The sequence below is a fragment of the Cynara cardunculus genome, unplaced genomic scaffold (assembly GCF_001531365.2).
Source record: "Cynara cardunculus var. scolymus isolate 2C unplaced genomic scaffold, CcrdV1 Un_Scaffold_4131, whole genome shotgun sequence".
NCBI classification, from domain to species: Eukaryota; Viridiplantae; Streptophyta; class Magnoliopsida; order Asterales; family Asteraceae; genus Cynara; species Cynara cardunculus.
Window position 1 is genome coordinate 13532 of NW_020201762.1, and position 20512 is coordinate 34043.

Genomic DNA, 20512 nt, shown 5'->3' on the forward strand with positions numbered 1-20512 from the left:
GAGTTTCATTTGCCGTACATAGTTTCACACACAAACTATGCAAAACCATTATAATTCATTCCATGATGAAAATTGAGGTAATAAATAAATCTAGCAAATAAAAGATGATAAGAAAGAGAGAATTTTTAAGATCATCTAAAAGAAGCAAAACATCTTAAGAAAACAAATGATTGGGTGCATCAAAAAGACTATTTTACCCTTCACTAAAAGACCATTGGAGAAACAAGATCTTATTGTTTTCTCCCACTTCCCTTTTTCTAGTTTTTCATGGAGAGGTTTTTCTAAACCAGATGCAACATCAGAACACCCCACATCATGTTATATGATGAAACCAGTCCAAGGGGTACTTTCGGAAACTTACTCGAACCTGCCGTCAAGTCCTGAGCTTCATCGAGAATGGGTTCGTTCTTTCGTTCGTTGGTTTGACCAAACCATCAGTGTCCGTTGATCTGTGGCCTAGTCGTAGGCTGACTGGTTAAGCGAGAAAACGGAATTTGGCCCTGCCCAGAGACCCCTCTTGGACCAGAGAAACGGTCGGTAGCGGCTACCTTCGGTTCCGAGACCGATTTCGAGAAGGCTTGGGCTAGCTCGACCGCGGAAGCTGCTTTTCCATAACGTGGTCCGACAGGTGGTGCGGGTTCCACGGGTTTGCGCCAGGTTTCCGGTGAAGGCGGCCGCTCCTGTGGTAGTGGTGGCGGCGGCGGCTGTTTCTCGAGGTCCCTGCTGCTCTTACGACTCTCATTTCTCCAGTTGCTTCTTCTCTGAGCTTCTGATTTTTCTGGGTCTCGCCTATCGATGGTCTTTCCGGCTCTATGATGATCGAGGGGTTCGGGTTTCCCGTTTTGACGTGGAGTAATGGTTGGGTGCACAGCTGGATTAGTGACTTCCTTTTTCATCCTGCAAAGAGAAAAACAAACGACATAGTTTTGACGGGTTCAGTATAACTAGCAGCATAATGAGCTTAATGAGACTCAACTTATTCAGATAGCTATAATCGACTGTTTGGTAGTAGCTTAATGATATAGAAAGTAGCTTATTCAGCAAGCTTCTAGGGGGAACTTTATGCAGAAAGCCGAGTTTTTTTTTCTTCCAAACTGTCCCTTCAGGTAAAGAACACACTCCTTTCATCTATGGAAAAACCCTCCCAAACAAAAACATTCTCAATCTATATAGACAGAATAATCCACACAGACATCTTTATCCATACAGGACTTGATGGAAAACCAACCAAACAATTCTTGGTTTGGTTTTTAGCCCTACTTATTATCTCACTCCATGATTATTGTAACTTTCACAAAAGTCCTGATGAGTTATTCATATTGTTTACATATATTGGTTAATTTATGCAATTTATTAAATTATAATAAAATTAATATTTTTTATAACAAAATATATCATTAAAAAGTTTTCGACAAGACAATTAACATGACACCAAAATAAAAAGTTTATGTAGTTTCCGGTTTTTACTTTATACCTTTTCTATATTATTTATTTATTATTAATATTTAATAAATTACATAAAATAACAAAAATATAAAAGTCGTATAAAAATAATATTTTGAGGACAGTAAAGTGAAAGTTTAAAGAGCATATAATACAATAAATAAAATTTAAAGAAAGAACAAAAAGTAAAGAGGGAGGCTTCTTTGATGCTTTAGAAGAGATTAGGTTTTATTTTGAAGTTACATTGGTAAAATAAGGTGAAACAAACCTATACTTTACCAATGTAACTGAGTGGAACACGTCTGTTCCAGTTTGTTCCACTCTGTTCCACATAAGAGTCCTGTCAAATGCAGAACAAGGATCCATGTTTTGTCCTGTCCACTGTACCAAACGCACCCTTAAGTACGCGGATTAGACTGCCGAGCGAGAGTTAGGTAGGCGGGTGAAAGAATTCTGGAAGTTTCACAGTTCTAATTTGGCATGGGTAGTCTTGTCTAGTCTCTCTGATTTTTGTTCCACTTGATCTTGAAGACTACCTTTTTAAAGGGGAATATTCATCTCTTCTACTCCCTCTTTTCCAAAATAAATGTCCACAATGACAATTTTAACTAACCAAATGACAATTTTACCCTTAATAATAGAGACAATAATGAACTTCTCCATCTCATAATTGAGGGTATGATTGGAATGTGAACACTTATTTTGGGACAAACTAAAGTAGAAATTTAGACACTTATCGAAGTGAATATTTACCTATTAGGAGACTGGACCATGTCATGATTTACAGCAACATCATCGACTCCCCGCTCCTTCAGAACCTGACAGCACGACCAGCAACGGTAGCAATACCAATGTTAAACAAATGTGTCGTTAAAAAATACGTAAGGTCAACGTAAGCATGTGAGCAGTCAATGAAACCACATCATTACTTCACGAGGCAGTTTGGCAAACCATAATCATCAGGGTGCATTTGGTATGGAGATGAGACTAGACAGAACTGGACGGACAAGATTGAGGTAGGTGAGTAAAAGAATTATAGAAGGTTTTAGGGTTTTAACTTGACTGGGGTAGTTTAGTAATTTACCACTTAGTCCCATTCTAATTGTTGCGTAAGATTAATTTTTGTTCTGTCATGTCTTGTTCCTTACCAATTTGACATGGATAGTTTGGTAATTCACCAAACACACCCTGAATGAACAATTACAAGTGTTCCTTACCAATTCTCGAGGGCGGGCACCACCAAACAAAGTGCTCCTGCAGACAAGTAAACTATTAGCAAAAGTGCTAAAACATATCAAAACAATGGTTTTTTTTATCTTTTTCTTTCATTGAGAACAAAAATGTGAATTGTCATCTATTCACATGTATCACAACTTAAAGGCATCAATGCAATTACCTGCATGCCTGGAGTCCACATAGTTCTTTCACAAACATATCTCTTTATTACTCGAAAAGCATTTTGATATCAACAAATAAGGGAATGTTTGTAGCAGCTTAATGAGCTTAATGGGAATCGCAGCTTATTCGATCAGCTATACATGACTGTTTGGTAGTGGCTTAATGTGGCCGTTTGGTTTGTTTTCCATTAAATTCTGTATGGATAAAGTTGTTTGTGTGTATTAATTTGTTTGTATAGATTGGAAAGGTTTTTGTTTCGGAGGGTTTTTTGATAGATGGATGAGAGTGTTTTTTAATTGGGAGGAATAGGTTTGAATTTTTTTGTCTTTTTGCATAAAACTCCCCCTAGAAACTTACAGAATAAGCCACATTCTATATCATTAAGCCACTATCAAACAGCCTTCTATAGTAGATCGAATAAGCTCCAAGTCTCATTAAACTGCTAACAGACAGGCCCTAAAGCAAATATACAAAGCCCTATAGAAAATACAATAGGGAAGGTGATATCATAACGAAGAGTTGTCACATTATTCGTAGAAAAGAGATACTTTTCCCAATAGGGAAGGTGATAGGTGTCAAAAATATATTCTCGAGAATGAACAAAGAAAAACTATAAAAAGTTTTGAGATGGTTCACAAACCTTTCTCGTTCAACGTTTCTTTCCATTTGTTCAGGGGGCTGTGACCGTGGCTTTAAATTCACTCTAGGTCGCTCAAATGCTTGATGGCCATCCTCTGGTCCAGCTAAACTATGTATTGTGGAATTCACATTTCCATAAGTGTCGTTTCCAATATCCACGAGGCCTGGTTCGCTTGATGGTGGGATAGTCTACAAGGAGAAGATGATTACCACCATATAACATCGACACAAGAAACCAAATGTTTAAAAACATATTATCCAAACATTCCTACTTCAAATACCTGCTTACAAGCTACAACAGGTTCCAAATTGTCAACTGGTTTAGATCTCGGAAGTAACTTTAATTTGGGTCGCTCAGATAACTCCGAAGGAGAAGAAGGATGCAACTCCGACCCACCAAATGTTCCGCCACTATGAGGGGACTGAACTTGTACTTGAATTCCATTCGGAGGACCCTTATCTTTCATATCGGGATGCACAAAAGTTCTACTCCGTTCATAAGACGATGGCTCACGTGCAGCCACCGTTGACCCGTCGTTTATGGTCAAACTCCTGCCCGCATGCCTGGCCAAAGAAGCATCATGGAATTCCCTTTCCGTTGAACCGTAGGAAAACGTGGTGTATGAATTTCCTTTTGTTTGCACTTTAGGTTCGGGTTCAGGATGTCTAATGACCTCCACATCTATCTGCTTATGTTGGTTCGAGTGCCACCGACCAGAAGAAACCTTCTCGAGTGCACTCGCGTGGGCTAACTTGGTTGCAGCATCTGGTGCAGACCAAGAAGCAACAACGGGCTCAGAAGGTCCAACCACCGCTTTCCTAGGTCCCCATGCATTTGGGGATGGCCCATTAACAACCTCAATGACGTTCGAGTTACTCGACCCCAAAGTTCTCCTACCACTACTAACATTCTGAGAGTTCACTCCAACGTTAGCGGTTTCACTAAACCTGGCGGCATAAGAACCCGTACTACCACCACCACCACCGGGAAACTGAGAAAGAGGAGTGGTGGCAGGTCGGCTGGGCACATTGACCGCTAACGGATAATCAGATTTTGGCTCCTGGCGAACGGGCACGCCACCACGAATGTTCTCATCACTTACGGTTCGACGTGGAGCAGAACCCCCGTCCAATGGTTTTCGCTCATCTTCATCAAAATTACGACCAATTTGCACATTGTGAGTGAGAAAAGGAGTCTTATCATCATAAGTTCTTACAGCGCCTGCTGAACCTGGTCGAAGCCTGTGATCTTGCCTTCCCATCGGATTCATCCAAGAAGTATGACGGTCCAATCCGGCATGATTCAAAGGCCTCACGGTTCTATAAGAATCACAAATAAACAAAATTATAAGCACAAAGAAAATTAAAACCTCACTATGTTTTCACTTACTACCAGACGATCTAAATACCAGATTAAGCAAACAAATACAAGTGTCTCAGGTTCAGAAACAGAAAAACATGAAAAACTAAGGAACACCTAATAACCATTCATCATTATGGTATGCACACATGCAAAAAAAGTAATTTGTACGGTATGTACAGGTGCATAAAATGTACACATGCATAGAAACCTGGAAATATATCAATCATTTTTATGCACATGTGCATACCTACGAATTAATAGTTTTTCACTCTTTTATGGTTTTCCCTTGAACATGAGTCTATAACTTTGGATCAGGGGAAAGCCATAAAAAATGGAAAAATGAGAAACACTATCATAATCATTCATATGTACGGCATGCACATGTAAAAGGTAATTGAAAATGCTTCTTGGTTTCTATACACATGTGCAAATCTGACAAATTACTTGTATACACAGGTGTACACCGTGATAAACACTATAATAACCATTCATATGGAAAACCAAGAACACCTTGGTAACCGTTTGTATACAAGTAATTGAAGTTGCTTCTAGGTTACCTTCCCAGTTTTTCGATTTTTTACGATTTTCCCTCAAACCTCACCCTCTCTCCCTCTATATGTGTGTGTGTATTTATATACAGTTCCTCAATTACAAAATCTAATGGTGAGTTTAGAGATCAAACAAAAAATAATACGAACATGTTGATTTGAATCCATCATTCCTTTACGTAGTAATTGCGATTAAACTCTAAATGTAAATAAATTTGTTCCCCAAAAACATGTCAACAATTTTGAAGTCGAAAATCAATCATTGAACATCAAATAGCATCTCTTCAATTCTTGACCGAAGGTAGTACATATATTACTACACGTCAAAAAGGGGAAACTTTTCACCTAGGGTTTCGAGTTTTTCACTACCAGATCTTTCACTTACACCATCAAATCAACAAAACACACAAACCATCTGGCATAAACATCAGATCTAAATCACGTATCTCCAAATCAGTAAACAATAACAGAAGAGATTCGTAATCGAATCAAACAAAAATCGAGAAATCATAAATCATAAATCATAAATCCAAAATCGGGAACTTACACGCCAGGAGCAGAAGGAAGAGGAAGATCAGAAGGAATTGAACCGCCATGGAAGTCTTTGAGAGTCATGGTAGCTTTCTTCTTCGCCATTGTTGTGCTAATTGTTGGATTTTGGTTGATTTTATGAATATATGATGATGATAAATGGGGAGAAATGGGGTCTGCAAATCGTTGTGTTGGTGAATATAAATCTCTCTGCAAAACACAAATTTCTCTCTCTAGGGATTCAGAGAGAGAGAGAGAGAGAAGGAAAGAGACGTTTGCGTTAGAGTCACGGCTAAATACTTGCGAAGCTACTTTATTTCAAGGATAATGGTGATCGAGTCGGCACAAAGTTAGCACAGCTCAACCCAAGGCTATTTTAGTCATTTTACCGATTTCTTCTCTTCTTTAATACGAGTATTAAGCAGTAATTATTGAGAATGAAAATAAAAGAAATTATTTGGTTTTCTATAATATAATGAGATCATTCCCTCGATAGACGGACCTAGAGGGGTGGTTAGGTGGCACATGTCACCGTATTATACCTCCGTGATAAGGTAAAAAAAATTAGGTTCGTGAAAGGTGCAACCGTTTTATATGGTGCCTCCGTATCCAAAAATTCTTGGGTCCGTCCCTGATTCCGTCATAAGCCCAAAATTACATTCCTGATTAAATTAGAGGGAATCCTGCCATTTTCATTTTTATTCTCATTTTCATTACTCAATCCAATTTCATCATAAGTTGTGGGAATGAAGTTGTAAAATTGATTTTGATGGAGGAAAAAATAAAATGAATTGATTAAATGATTAAATTTTTCGTTATGTAATGGAATTTTTTAACGGTTGTTAGAAAAAAGGATTAAAACTAAATATTTTACAAATTATGATGGTTAATTCATATTTTTAAAATTATAAGGACTAAATTGTTATTTTGAGAAACTACAAGGACCAAATTTGTAGTTTATTTGTAATTTCCAAATTGTTAGAACTAAATTTGTTAATAATTGATTTTGTTTTAAAAAGGTAAAATATTTCTATTTTCTTAGAGTATTTCCAATAATTTATTAATAATTTCTGTTAAATATAAAAACAAAGTCCAAATTATCAAAGAAAAAATAATGTGAAGTATGTAATAGTTATATACAGACAAATACAACAAATAAACTCATACACTCTTCTCACATTTAGTGAGGTTTGAACTTCTGACCTTCTAAAAAATCAAAGATTACGATACTGTTAAAGCAAAAACCCTTTAATTTTAAAATATTAAAACAATTTCAGATAAAATATTAACTTATGTTTTCTTATTTACAAAATAGATTAAAAAACACTTAAGCTATATTTTCTTTAGTTTTTCTATTTTAAAAAATCTAAAATACGTAGAAGAAAAGGTTAAAATATTCATTTTGGACATTTTATTAGAGATTTCTTAAGAGACGTCTACCAAGATAATTTATAATTTCTTTAAAATATAGAATTAAAAATTAAAATCTAAAAAAATTTACAACAATTAATCTATTTTGGAGATTTCAATATTAATTATTTTATTAAAATGCTAAATACATTTAATATCTCAATAAATTTTATATAAATAATAATAATTTCAACTTCATTGGTTAAAACAATATATAAAAAATACATTTTTCTCTATTTTTTCAATAAAATTTGGAGATATTTTTATCTTTTTTTTTATATTTTTTTTCATTCTGAAGAAAGTTTTAAAAAATATATTAAGAGTAAAAAGGTTTGAATAGATCTTCAAAATCTATATTTTCTCCATTTTTTTTGAAATTTTGTTACAGACAACTCTAACTGGGCCCAAACAAAACCAGTCTCCAAGGACCATAATGTGAGGGGGTATTTTGTGGGTCACTCAGCGGTTGAGTAAGGGCATATTGGGAGTTGCTTTACAATAATCGAGTATGGGCATGTTTGTTAGTAGCTTAATAAGTTTAATGAGACTCACAGATCATTCAATTATTCAGTCAGCTAAATGACTTTTTGATATTGAAAATGACTTATTTAATAAGCTTTTAAAGGGAGCTTAATCCGACTAGAAGCCAAGTTTTCCTTTTCCAAATCTACCTCTCCCAATTAAAAAACATGTTTTTGCATATATGTAAAATATCTCAAACAAAAACTTTCTCAATATATATAGACAGATTAATACATACAGAGAACTTTATCCATACATGACTTAGGGCCTGTTTACTTATGGCTTAATGAGCTTAGTGGATAAATTGGCTTATTTGCACAGACGCTCAAGGCTGTTTACTTTGAGCTTAATCGCTCAGAAATGGGCTTATTCGCCCAGATGAAAAAAGGCACTTGTCCAGATTAAGCCGGCCAAAAGACTTGCCCTACCCTTCTTCTCCATCGATCCTTGCCTGTGTTCACCACCAACCATCGATCTCCTCCACCCACCACTGCCATCCAACGATGTCGCCTCTTTTTCCCATCGCCACTCACCTCCAGGTTTACAGGTTTCACCTCCCTTCTTCTCCATCGATCCTTGCCTGTGTTCACCACCAACCATCAATCTCCTCCGCCCACCACTGCCATCCAACGCTGTCGCCTCTTTTTCCCATCGCCACTCACCTCCAGGTTTACAGGTTTCACCTCCACTTGTCTTTCGCATAGACTTCAAATCGATTTCGGTGACGCAGGGGTTTTCACGTCATTGCTTTTGGAGATTGGGGTATTAGGATTTCGATTTGGGGTTTCGATTTTGGGTATTAGGATTTCGATTTTGGGTATTAGGATTTCGATTTTGGGGTTTTCATGTCATTGCTTTTGGAGATTAGGATTTCGATTGGTGATGCATCGAAGTCGAGAGAGATGAGGAGATGCAGGTTTTGTTGAGGAAGGAGATGCAGGTTTTGGTTTTTGTTCTTGGTTTTTGATTTTGGTTTTTGGGTTTTTTGTTCATGGAAGTCAAGAGAGATGAGGAGAGAAGCAACAATGCGTAGTTCAAACTCAAGGGGTAAATTGGTCATTTCTATTATTCAGACTGTTGATTCAGATAGAATAGTAAACAACAACATAAATTTATCCAGACAGACAAATTTATCCATACAGGACTTAATAGAAAATTTGGTAAACAGCCCCTTAATGGAAAACTAACCAAACAAGCAAACAACCCCTAAGTGATCATATCGCAGATAAATATATCCAGAGCAAGGAGAGAGAGAAAATGAGAGTACTTCTATTGTAAAACCGTGTGAGTTAAATTTTACTGAACGTCTTGTATATGTAGCACATGACATCTGAGTAAATCTCACATCATCGATGAACAACACAGATTTCATACATGCATAACGAGTAATCCCTCCCCCCTCCCCAACATTTTAAAATTTGTGAGTACTACAGAGAAAACAGATAATATCATTATGTTATTTGTTGTTTGGAATGTTATGTTACAACAAGGTACCATGGTCAATTATTGTGTCATAGGAATGGTGGGGCCATGGGGGGTAAACCTCACAAGGAGGATGGGTCTCTGATGGGATGTTTGTAACATTTCGGATGAATCTTACATGGACATGAGGATGACAGGTTCTTGAAAAGGGTTCTGTTTTGTCGGTTAATGATTATTTTCTTACGTTCAAATTTCAAAATAAGTGCAACATTCTCTTATTTAGACTTGATTCAGAGCACCTTAGTTGCTCAAGTGCATAATTTGAATCAAATACAGTTGGTATTGGTTAAAAGGAACTCATGCTCCATTTGGTTTGCAAGATTATTTTTGAGGGATTTAGATTTCATGGAGGGATTTGAAAAGATTTGGATTGGAATGGATTTAAAATCCTTAGTTATTAATCGATTATTACGAAACAAACATTTTTAACATTTTTTTTATTAACCTGGATATCCAACCCGCTATGCGAGCCGACTAATCTTAAGGGGTCACCTATTTTGCAGATAGTCCGGAGTCACCATATTTGAACCTCCGTGGCCACAAGGGGATTTTTAGTCCTCCTTGGATTTGAACCTGAGATCTTCTAGTACTTTTGACCTTTGGAGCCAAGCTCAAACCAATCAGGAATCACCCTTGTGTTTAATTTTTAACATTTTTTAGAACCTTATTGCATACAAATATACAATCCTACGAAATCCAATGAAATCCCCATCACTCCCTAAAGATTTCAAAATCCTATGTTTATAGGATTTCAATTAAGTCTTAGGATTTGAAATCCGGACAATCCAACAAACCAAACATGAAATTGGAATGGATTTGAAATTGAAATGGATTTGAAATCCAGATTTATTTCATTCCTACAAACCAAACAGAACCTTAGAAATTTTTAATTTTAAGTTACAATTCATATTGTTTTTCTATGAGTGTTACCCTATAAAATACATATTGATGACAATTATAAAACCACTTCATTTTTCCCATTTGCTGCTTCACAACATATATAAAATGGAACTGGTTTGTATGTTTGTAAAGAATACTAGGTTTGTATTTCATACATGATTTTATCAACCACAACATCATTTAAATTCGTTAACGACGATTATACAACATGCCATTGTGCGTTTTGATGAACATTAGAAGATCGTTACAGATGTCGTCAATTTTACCAGAAAAACGATTGTTGAATATGTGGAACACAGTCGAATTCCATATGCTACAAAAACCACAATATCACACCAAAGAGTCTTTATTCTAGCAGTATCCGGACCTTTGCCGTTCTTCGTAGTCAAGGGTTCCAACATCATAAAAGCGAGCAGAGTGCATGAGTTCTTTTGTAACATTGTCGTATATAAATATTATATACTTAAAAAAAATATCATCAACTGACATATCCGTCAAAGACCAACATTACCCATAGATTTCAGATAGAAGTTATCTGCCGGCAAACTTTACCAACGGTGGTTATCAACGGATTTTGCAAATACCAATGGAATTGTCCATCGTAATGAGTCGCAACAAGTTATTTATACACGTTATAATAAAATCAACCATATCGGAGTCTCTGTCCTCCTAGGTGGTCAGGGGTTCAAACGTCACCAAATGTGACGAGTACGTATGAGTTTATTTGTTGCATTTGCAGTACATAAATATTATATACTTCCAAAAAAGAACAGTTTGCCGACAAATTATCCACGTCCTTTCTACCATCGAATTCATGATGTAGTCATTTACCGATGGATCACCCATGGTTTGGGTTTCAAGGTCGTTGCATGGTTTGGATAATCCGTCAATAAACCAAAGTCCGTTTTTGGGGTTTACAAAATTGTTGGTGTTCTGTTGGTAATATTCGTGACGATGCCCATGTTTTTAGCAGTGATAGGTGGTGCTATACCCAAACTTTTAACAGGTTTTAGATCCAGCTCTGATACCATGTTAGAATATGTTGAATCCCTTTCATGAAAACTTGGATTTAACTCGAGATTCGGTTGTCGATAACAAAAAGAAAAAAAATCAAAGTTCATCTATGGATAAGTGTTCCAGCTGGTTAAGGGTTTAATTACGAAATCAATTTCTGGGTCCCAAATTATGGCTTCTTTTTTCTTGAGGTGTGATCTTGATGTGTTTCTTGAAGAACTTTCTTGAAAATGAAAGGTGGACCAAAGGACATGGAGAGACTGCAACTTTAGAGAGAGAAAACTGGGAGCTGAGCAGTTGGTTTTTATTGATGAGAAACAACTACTGTTCTAAAAACTCGAGATACCGTACCCATCGACGGATTTAATTCAGTGAAGAACACTTGGAAGTTGAACTCGGACATTAGGAATCTCGACCACTTGAACAAACGCAGCTTTGTCGTCACAGCTCATGTTTCTACGAGTGTTCTCCGAGGGTGGACAACTCGGTGACAATTTAATTGATATACGATTTTTAAGTAGACCTAAACCTTACTAAGGTTGGATATCGCGGTTTTAGGCATTTCCGAGGATATGAAAAGACATAGTCACTCTGGATTTTAGAGTTGATGTCAGGTATGCATACATTACTCTTCCAAAACCTTCTCTAGGTGTGATATATTGCACTCGCTTGTGTTAGAATATGTGGAACCTTACTAGATTACTATCCAAAAAAGCCCTTGAGGAGATAACCGATATTCCAAAATATATTGAGAGGAACAGGTCCAAGCCCCTCCCCTCCCCTTCCAATGAAGGCTAGATGGGCATATATTGTCCCTTAATTGTCGAGTCCCTAAGATGGTAGACCTCGACTCTGATACCATGTTAGGATATGTGGAACCTCAATAGATTACTTTTCAAAAGAGCCCTTGAAGAAAGAAAGAAGGTTCCAAAATATATCAAGAAGAGTAGGTTGAAGTCTAACTAGTGCGGGACTCTAACCGTTTGGTTTGGTAAATAGACCCCAACCATAGATATGCTAATTGGACACGATGTTTAAATTGATCAACTACTAGCAATTTTTTAAAGACGGTTGGCGAAAGCTAACCTGATATAGAACGGTCATGTAAGCTTCTCCCAAGATGCGAGTGAATCCAGGGGAACACAATGAAACAAAGAAATCCATGATCGTTATTACACTCTCTCGGTACATATAAAGGGAATAATATATTGCATCAAACCACAGTTTTATAAGCATGACCACCACACGAAGTAGACTTTATTTCAACAAAGTTTAAACTAGAAAATAGGAAGAATCAAGAACCGAATTGTGGTTCTTTCCCAGGTTACGTCCTCGAAGGCACTCCAAATCCAGCACTTGAGAATGATCCACAAAAAGGTTAACCTGTACTCCAAACGACGAAAAAGAAATCAACAACAATAGATGTGTAACCAAACCAAACAAACATATATATATATATATATATATACACACACACATATATATAGGGTAAGGTTCATGCAAAAAAATAAAAATTGAGGAACACCCTGGTAATCATTCATTTAGACAGTAACCATTCAGTTGGACAATGTTCTTTTTTGTATACCGTCCAGATGAAAGGTTACAAGGATGTTCCTCACTTTTTCATTTTTTTAGGTTTTCCCCTGAACCTCCCTCTCTCTCTCTCTATATATATACAGTATTATATATAATATTATATATATGTCATGCAGAGGTAGGGTCTGGGGTAGGATGTACATAAAACTTGCCTCAGGGGTAGAAAAGTTTCAAAAAAAATTTAAATGAACAAGCTCTTGACAAAAGATGACACTTTTTGCTTGTAAATGCAGAAGCTCTCAATAAGCTTCTTTTTCTTGGCCGCCTAAGCTTGTGGGTCCCACTTCTTTTATAAATAATATCTCTATCCGGGAGAGCTATAATGAAAAAAAAGCTTACCATTGTGGATGCTTCTAAGACTAGTGCACAACAAATAGGTCATACAAGTATGAACAATAGATAGATAGGAAAGGGAAGAAAGTACATTGGGACCATATTGCTTAATGAACCACTCGGATGTTTTGGCATTGGATGCTTCAAACATGGTCTTTTGGAGTCCTAGACGTCCAATCACCTTTGCTATGATGTCTGCCCTAACGGAATCGGCATATTTACAGACATCTTCAGCATCAATTGATATCATGTCTGCTCCAGCTTCCAAGCATCTCTCAGCCCTTCTGATCAAGAAATCGACATCCTCCACACGTTCTGCATGATATGAATAGCTTTTCATTTCCCATCTTTTGCAGTTTGCGTAAAGTGTTGATGCAGAACTAAGGAGACTATGTTAAGATTAGCTTCAAGTGACCTACAATCAAATAGTTCGTGACTGGATATATCATAGCATAGGAGGCCTTTGTCGGTCGCTGGTTATGAAGTGTTATAGATTGTTACCCAATGCTAATATCTGAAAACATCAACTTGCAATCCTATTTTAGACATTTACAGTGCATTTGGAGACGGACAGGACTGAAATAGACTAAGCAGGGGAGAATGAGGTATGCAGGTAGGGGTGTAAATGATGCGAGTCAAGCTCACACCTTGGTATGTGCTCGAACTCGATAGACTTTTCCTAGGCTCGAATTCGACTCGAAAACTCGTGCATAATTAAAAACTAAACTCAAGTCGAACTCGATAGCAATTTTTTACTCGAACTCGTATGAAGCTCGAGACAATCTCAAAATCAAACTCGAATCAAGCTCGAACTCCAATCAAGCTCGAGCTCAAACCAAGCACAAATTTGAACTCAAATTAAGCTCGAAGCAAGCTTACCCGTTGAAATTTATAAAATTTAAGGATTTTTCTTATAAATTATGGAACTTAAAATACACTTGAAATTCATAGAACTCAAAGGGGTGCACCTCAAATTAAAGTTACAACTTCATTTACTTTTCCCTCTTTCTATAATACCACTTCACCCTTCGTTTGTTGTCTCTCTTCCAATGTGGGACAACTTTACCAACACTTTTATAGTTTTTTCCTTGTTTCTAATTAGGACTAATACATAAAATTTAATTGATTAATCTTTATAGTTAAAAAATGTACATCTTCATTCAAATATCTAAAAAACAACATTTTTCTGTTATTGGTAAGTTTATTAATAAATCTTTACCTTATATTTTACAAATTATGTTATAAGGCTAATTATATAAAAGAAATCGAGTATCTCACGAGCTTTTTTAGTAGAGCAGATTGGCTGGTTAAGACTGCATGAATTTTACCAAAACCTTCTATTTTGACTACATAAGGCTACATAAATTACCAGATTGATGTCATATGAAGATATAGCCTAAGGTGTGTTAAATGAAGACTGCCTTCAAAAGTTATTTTGATAATCCCTCTGGATCTGGTAGACTCCTCCAAACTTATTTAGCTTAAAATGGAGCAACAGAGTTTGTCACCCATACCCAAAAATAAAAGAATGTGTATAGTACACAAAAAGTGCATAGAAAGAGAATGGTAGAGAAGATTTTCCAAGGTAGTTTATATTAATTCAGAACACCTATCAAACAGTCGCCTTCATCATATAGAAGATTAAAATGGTAATTTTTTTCTTTCAGATTGTCCATTCAAAACAGTTACCAAACATTCATTTTTCATCCTGCAGTAAATGATTAACAGTCACTTAATCATTCTACACCAAATCATTCCACATAATATCTCACCAATTTTTTTTTCCTTGAAGCAAAAACTTAATCTCTCACTGATTTACTTTGATAATAAAAAAAGTTTCCTACGGCCATGTGTATGTGTGGGTTTCTTAGTTGCAGAGAAAACTAAAAAAGCGAGAATATAGATAAATCTAGAGAGATTGAGCAACAATTAAGAAAGAAGGATGGCAAGGTTTGAAAAGGTAATTAATTAAGACATAGAAGGAAATAATCATTTTCATATTAAATCTCCTTATTATGTGTCCTTAGGAGTTAGGACACATAATAGAAAAACCGCAGTAATATATTAGAAAGACCTAGATTCATACCAGATGTTCGAGGTGTTGGAACGACATGAGCACCATATGCTCTTGCATGTGTCGGAGGAATATCAGCCTTGTTGATCTTTACAGCAAATTGAGGCTTGGCTTTAAGCCCTTTGCTCTTGATTAACCGTATGTATCTCAACAGAGTTTCTTCAGGAAGTTCAAGTGAACCCATATTTAACTCAACTGTATCAAATCCCAGTTGCTTGCATTCCTACAACAGTCATACGATTTATTAAGATTTAGGACAGACATCAACCAGTAAGTGAAATGGGATTTGACTGTTTCTGACCCCAATTACCTCTATGTGTTCTTTGAAAGAAGATGAACCTTTTTGCAGTAAATATTCAGCCCAGTCACCTGTACTAACATATATATTATGTTCGTGGGCCAACTTAGTCGCTTCTCTGATGAAGGATTTTGGCATCAAACTTTCAGAGCCTCCTGTAAATTTCAAACCGTCAACAAACTGGCCCATGGACTCCAACATATCCTGTCGCAAACACGCATACAAGTACATCTTAGGAAAACAGTAAACCAATATATTTCCACAATTATTCTAATTTAATTCATAAATCATGCTACCAAATCAACAAATGAAAAATGGAAGGTGGCTAATCACCTTCTTTAACACTCGTAAGATAATGGCGAAAAGAAAAAAAAAAGGAAGTCCCTATTAGCAAGCTAACTACAAGATATCCAAACTAATGGAACTCAGTGCAGATTTACTTAATTGACTTGTAATACAATTTTGTTATGCTTGGATGAAAATAGCATAATCATCACCCATTCTCCAAGATATGTCAATGTGATCCAAGATATGTTCAGCAGGACGAGGACTTGTGTTAGGACCTTGGTGGGTGAGATGGAGTATTTCCCGATGGAGATAGGACTAAACCAAGGATCGGCATTAAGTCCATTTCTGTTTGTTGTAATATTTGATGAGATTTCTCGAGAGATCCAGGGAAGTATCCCTTGGTGTATGTTATTCGCAGACGACATGGTGTTGGTTGCGGAATCAAAAGTGGAGTTGAAAGAGAGGTTTGAGCAGTGGAGTGTGGCTCTTGAAATGCATGGCCTATGTGCATTGGTCGTTCAAAGACCGAATACATATGTTGCAATTTCAGCAGGGAGGTTGAGGATAACATAACACATTGCATCAAGGTAGGGTTGCTAAAGTAGAAAGCTGCCACATAGGTGCTGTGTGACAAGAAGGTCCAGTCAAATATTAAGGGTAAATTTTACAAGGTAGACACCAGACCAACTATGTTGTACGGATCGGAGTGTTGGGCAATAAGAAGGGCACGTGAGAGGAAGATGGAAGTTACAGAATGGAGATGCTTAGATGGACCTGTCATAGAACCATGTTTGACAGGATACTGGACGAGGTCTTCCAGACAGTGTTGAGAAGGGCGTTTGCGGTGGTTTAGTCACATTCTTAGAAGATAGATGGCGGCTCCAATAAGGAGGATAGAAAGTGTGACAGTGGAGGAGCGTGGAGATGTAGGATTTGGGTAGCGGACTAGGGGTGGGGATCCATAGTTAGGGTAGACGGAAGATAGGGAGCTGGATGGGGTGGTAAGTTAGAATAGGGGTGTGTAGTTTCCTTAAGTTGGTTATGTTTTTCTTCTGCGTGCCTTCATTTCTATGCTTTTGCTTTCTCTTAACAAAATTTTCAATTATTTATCATCCTTGACTTTCTCTCTTTGGTACACTTTTCACAAGTCAGGGGTCTTCATGGAAACAACCACTTTACTCTTAGGAGTAGAGGTTAAGTTTCCGTACATCTTACCTTACCCTCCCCAGAACCCACCTTGGGAGAGATATATTGGCTTTGTTTGGTTTGGTTTGGTATTATCATCCATTGATTCCATTCTCCAACTTTTATCAGTCAAGGAACAAGGAAGAAGGCAGACCCGAAAAGGTCTTACAAGACTTGTATGCTAGTGAATTCAATCAGTGGTTTGAAGGAGCAATTAGGGTAACTACACCAACTGAAAACAAAGTACTAAACTGTAAACCGAAAAGGTCTTACAAACCTTGTACGCTGGTGAATCGATGATTTATTGAAAGGTAAACAGGCTCTTTAAACAGAGCAATGCAAAACAGATGAAAAAGAAAACATGATTACAGAATCCCTGAGTGGTCTGCTGAAAATCTGGAAAATAAAAACTAGCTGAGCCACAGCCCCTACAAAGAGGAAGCATTATTGAACAACCCTAACAGCAAAGACTAAGTCATCGTAGACCTATTCCTATCACCAACAAGTGCAGGCAAAAGTTACGTTCCCCAATAGAACTAGACTTGTTTGAGTGCCAAATCTGTTGAAATCTGTTTCAGTATCTTCATTAAACTCCATTATTCATGGTTCCAGAAGGTATATTCGCTTCAAGGAACAAACTCATTTGAAATCAAATACTCAACACAGAAACCCCCAAACAGACAGAAATTATGTTGCTTTGCAAGAAATTCCCACCTAAACCTCGAGCTACACAAACGAAAACACGATTGCAGGTCACTTTCTCTATCTCCTACCGTCCTAAGTTACAATCTAAGATCATATTTTCCTGTGTGCAAATTTAGTGACCTTATGTAATAGCTATAACACTTGCTTCAAGGAATACAACCTGTTCAACATCCACAATTATTTCGATCCTAATTTCTCACTACAAACGGAATAATTCAAGCTGGTTTTGCACATAGGACAAATTTCTCCTATAAGTTATGATTATTTGAAGAAACAATTAATCACCAGATCAACAATGAAATCCAGTAAACTGATCTAACTACAAATTGCAGGCTACAAGCTGATAATGCACAGATTAGAAAATTCTCCATTTATATTTAAATGTAGGAACAATTAATCACCAAATCAACATTGAAACGCAGTTGATTGATCAAATAGAGAGACGAAACACCTGAAGCAAAGTGTGAGAGAAGAGAGAGGTATGATTTGGGCCACGTATCTCAGTTACACCGAATCTGCGTGGTTTTTCGGGGCGATCTTCGTCCTCCACGAAGCTCTTCCATCGGTAATCCGCCATGGTTGATTACCTTATCGATCGATTGAAATTATGGAGTTCGACGTGTTAAAATTTTCCGATGATAGAGCAACAGAGAAGAAAATGGTGAAAGAGAAGCAGGTAGAAGCGGGTTCTAGAGAGTGTTGGAAGCCATGATCATGATGTATCACTCTTCCTCGCCTTTCTTACATGTCAATTTCCACGTCAGCAACATGGTACCTTCTAAACTTGACACTTCATTTTCATTTTGATTTTAAAGGGTAAATACACCTCTGTATATATTGTGCGAAATATCGTGTTAAGATAAGAATTCAGGTGAAAACTGTAAGAAGATATATGAATCCTTGATTATCTTTAATCTCAAATGCATTCATAAATCGTTTTTGATATAAGAATTGATTTGATACATTTTGGTGCATCTCATCCAAATGTGTATCTAATGATGAAAATATCTTCTTATGCAGTTACACTTCTCATCTTAACTCTCATTCTCATCGGAACCCAACTCTATATTGGTAGATGTGTTTTTATTTATTAATCTTTTTCTTATATAGGTCAATGTTAAATTTTGATTTTCTACATTTTCAATATATGATCTGACTTGATTCTAACACAATTTTTTTTTTGAGAATATATGGAATTCCTATATCATATATGTGAGACTCCAACATGCTCTGTCGCCCCCCTCTAACAGAGGCTAGATGGACATAGATTGCCCCAGAGTATTGAGAGGGGCTAGTCAGAAAGTGATCTCATGGGTCTCACAGAAACAGACTGTCTCACATGATCTCAAGTCTACATACACACACACACAAATATATATATATATATATATATATGGGAGCGTTCAAATAAAAACCACTCAATTTGTAAAAACCGTGAAAACCTCATTCAACCAATCATAATTTTTCATTTTGCTCATTTTTTTGTAATTATGAGAGGTTGATTAACCATTTTTATTGTAGAGAGTGTTAATCATGGATATTATTATCTTCATTATTTTAATTTTAGATAAATACATGAAACATTTTCATTAAAATTTCATTAAATATTATATGAAACAATTTCATAATCATATATGAAACAAATTCATCAAAAAAAGTATTATATGAAACAATTTCATAACCATATATGAAACAAATTCATCAAAAAAAGTATTATATGAAACAATTTCACAAGATTAAAATATTTCATGAAAAAATTTCATAAGATTAAACAATGAAATCGACGTATGAGGGTGGTTTGTACGGTTTTTATAAATGAGGGTGGTTTTTATTTGAACGCTCATCTATATATATATATATATATATATATNTATATATATATATATATATATATATGTGTGTGTGTGTGTGTGTGTGTGTGTGTGTGTTTTTTTTTAGGTTCATGTGAGACCAAAATGTTTTCGTAAGACTTATGAGACCACAATTTTTACACTTAAAACTTCACAACAAAAAATTGTAGAGGTAAAAACAATCTGAACCTTCACAGCAAAAACTGTGGGTTAAAAAAATCCGAGCCTTATCAGCAAAACATTATGAAGATAAATTTTACCGTGTTTTTGCTGTAGAATTTGTATAAAATTAAAAAAAAATGAGTTCACAAAGATTGGGTTTTCAAAGAATCCGTAAAAATTTATACAAAAATTTAAATATATGAAAAAATAGTTACCTTTAAATATGTATTTATTTTATTATTAATTAAAATTTAAATATAATTACTTTGATTGTATTAACATATAAAACTGATTAAATACGAAATTTTTATAAAGTCAAAACTGATTAAATACAAAAATCTTTGAAAAACAGGTCTCTGACCAAAACCTCTCATGAAAAATCTCATAAAAACCTCCAAGACTCACATTGTGGATGTTCTAAGATAACAATGTACTTTCAAATTATTTTTTATTATGATATTTTACTTTAAAATTTTATCTTATCTTAACAACAGATGACCTATTAACATAACATAAGTTAGCAAGTTTTTATGTTATGTCAGATATATCATCAAGATGATCAGATTTTCACGTGACCAACCTCTTTGCTTTTTGGATTTTTCATATGCATAAGATGCAAAAAGCCCAAAACCAGATGTAAAACCACAGCTCCTTCTTCTTTATCGACGGCCTCCATCTCCATCTTATTAGCCTCCATTTCGTAATAAGGTTCTGATGTTCTTAAAATCAGGTATTTTATTAACAGTTTCGTATCTCAAAGTTATAGAACAA

The 20512-nt window shown here is 35.9% G+C and overlaps 2 protein-coding genes across 2 annotated transcripts; both read right to left on the bottom strand.

Moving 5' to 3' along the window:
- Positions 1-105: 105 nt before the first annotated feature.
- On the bottom strand, positions 106-6189 carry LOC112503925. Its single transcript, XM_025107897.1, has 6 exons — positions 5939-6189; positions 3762-4800; positions 3482-3669; positions 2661-2697; positions 2197-2261; positions 106-897 (listed from the first exon to the last, which is right to left on the bottom strand). Exons 1-6 carry the CDS (start codon positions 6025-6027, stop codon positions 435-437), a joined length of 1881 nt encoding a protein of 626 aa, XP_024963665.1. The 5' UTR covers positions 6028-6189; the 3' UTR covers positions 106-434.
- Positions 6190-12358: 6169 nt separating this feature from the next.
- On the bottom strand, positions 12359-18434 carry LOC112503921 (protein HEAT-STRESS-ASSOCIATED 32). Its single transcript, XM_025107893.1, has 5 exons — positions 18181-18434; positions 15564-15755; positions 15266-15476; positions 13271-13494; positions 12359-12633 (listed from the first exon to the last, which is right to left on the bottom strand). Exons 1-5 carry the CDS (start codon positions 18304-18306, stop codon positions 12523-12525), a joined length of 864 nt encoding a protein of 287 aa, XP_024963661.1. The 5' UTR covers positions 18307-18434; the 3' UTR covers positions 12359-12522.
- Positions 18435-20512: the final 2078 nt, after the last annotated feature.

Bases quoted from the DNA above. Each gene is read 5' to 3' on its own strand.
- LOC112503925 (XM_025107897.1), bottom strand. From the start codon at position 6,027: ATGGCGAAGAAGAAAGCTACCATGACTCTCAAAGACTTCCATGGCGGT. The intron at 3,670-3,761 runs GTATTTGAAGTA...TTCTCCTTGTAG, and splicing joins CTGTTGTAGCTTGTAAGCAG to ACTATCCCACCATCAAGCGA. The intron at 2,262-2,660 runs GTAAGGAACACT...TCGTGCTGTCAG, and splicing joins GTGCCCGCCCTCGAGAATTG to GTTCTGAAGGAGCGGGGAGT.
- LOC112503921 (XM_025107893.1), bottom strand. From the start codon at position 18,306: ATGGCGGATTACCGATGGAAGAGCTTCGTGGAGGACGAAGATCGCCCC. The intron at 15,477-15,563 runs GTAATTGGGGTC...TGACTGTTGTAG, and splicing joins CTTTCAAAGAACACATAGAG to GAATGCAAGCAACTGGGATT. The intron at 13,495-15,265 runs GTATGAATCTAG...CATATCATGCAG, and splicing joins TCCAACACCTCGAACATCTG to AACGTGTGGAGGATGTCGAT.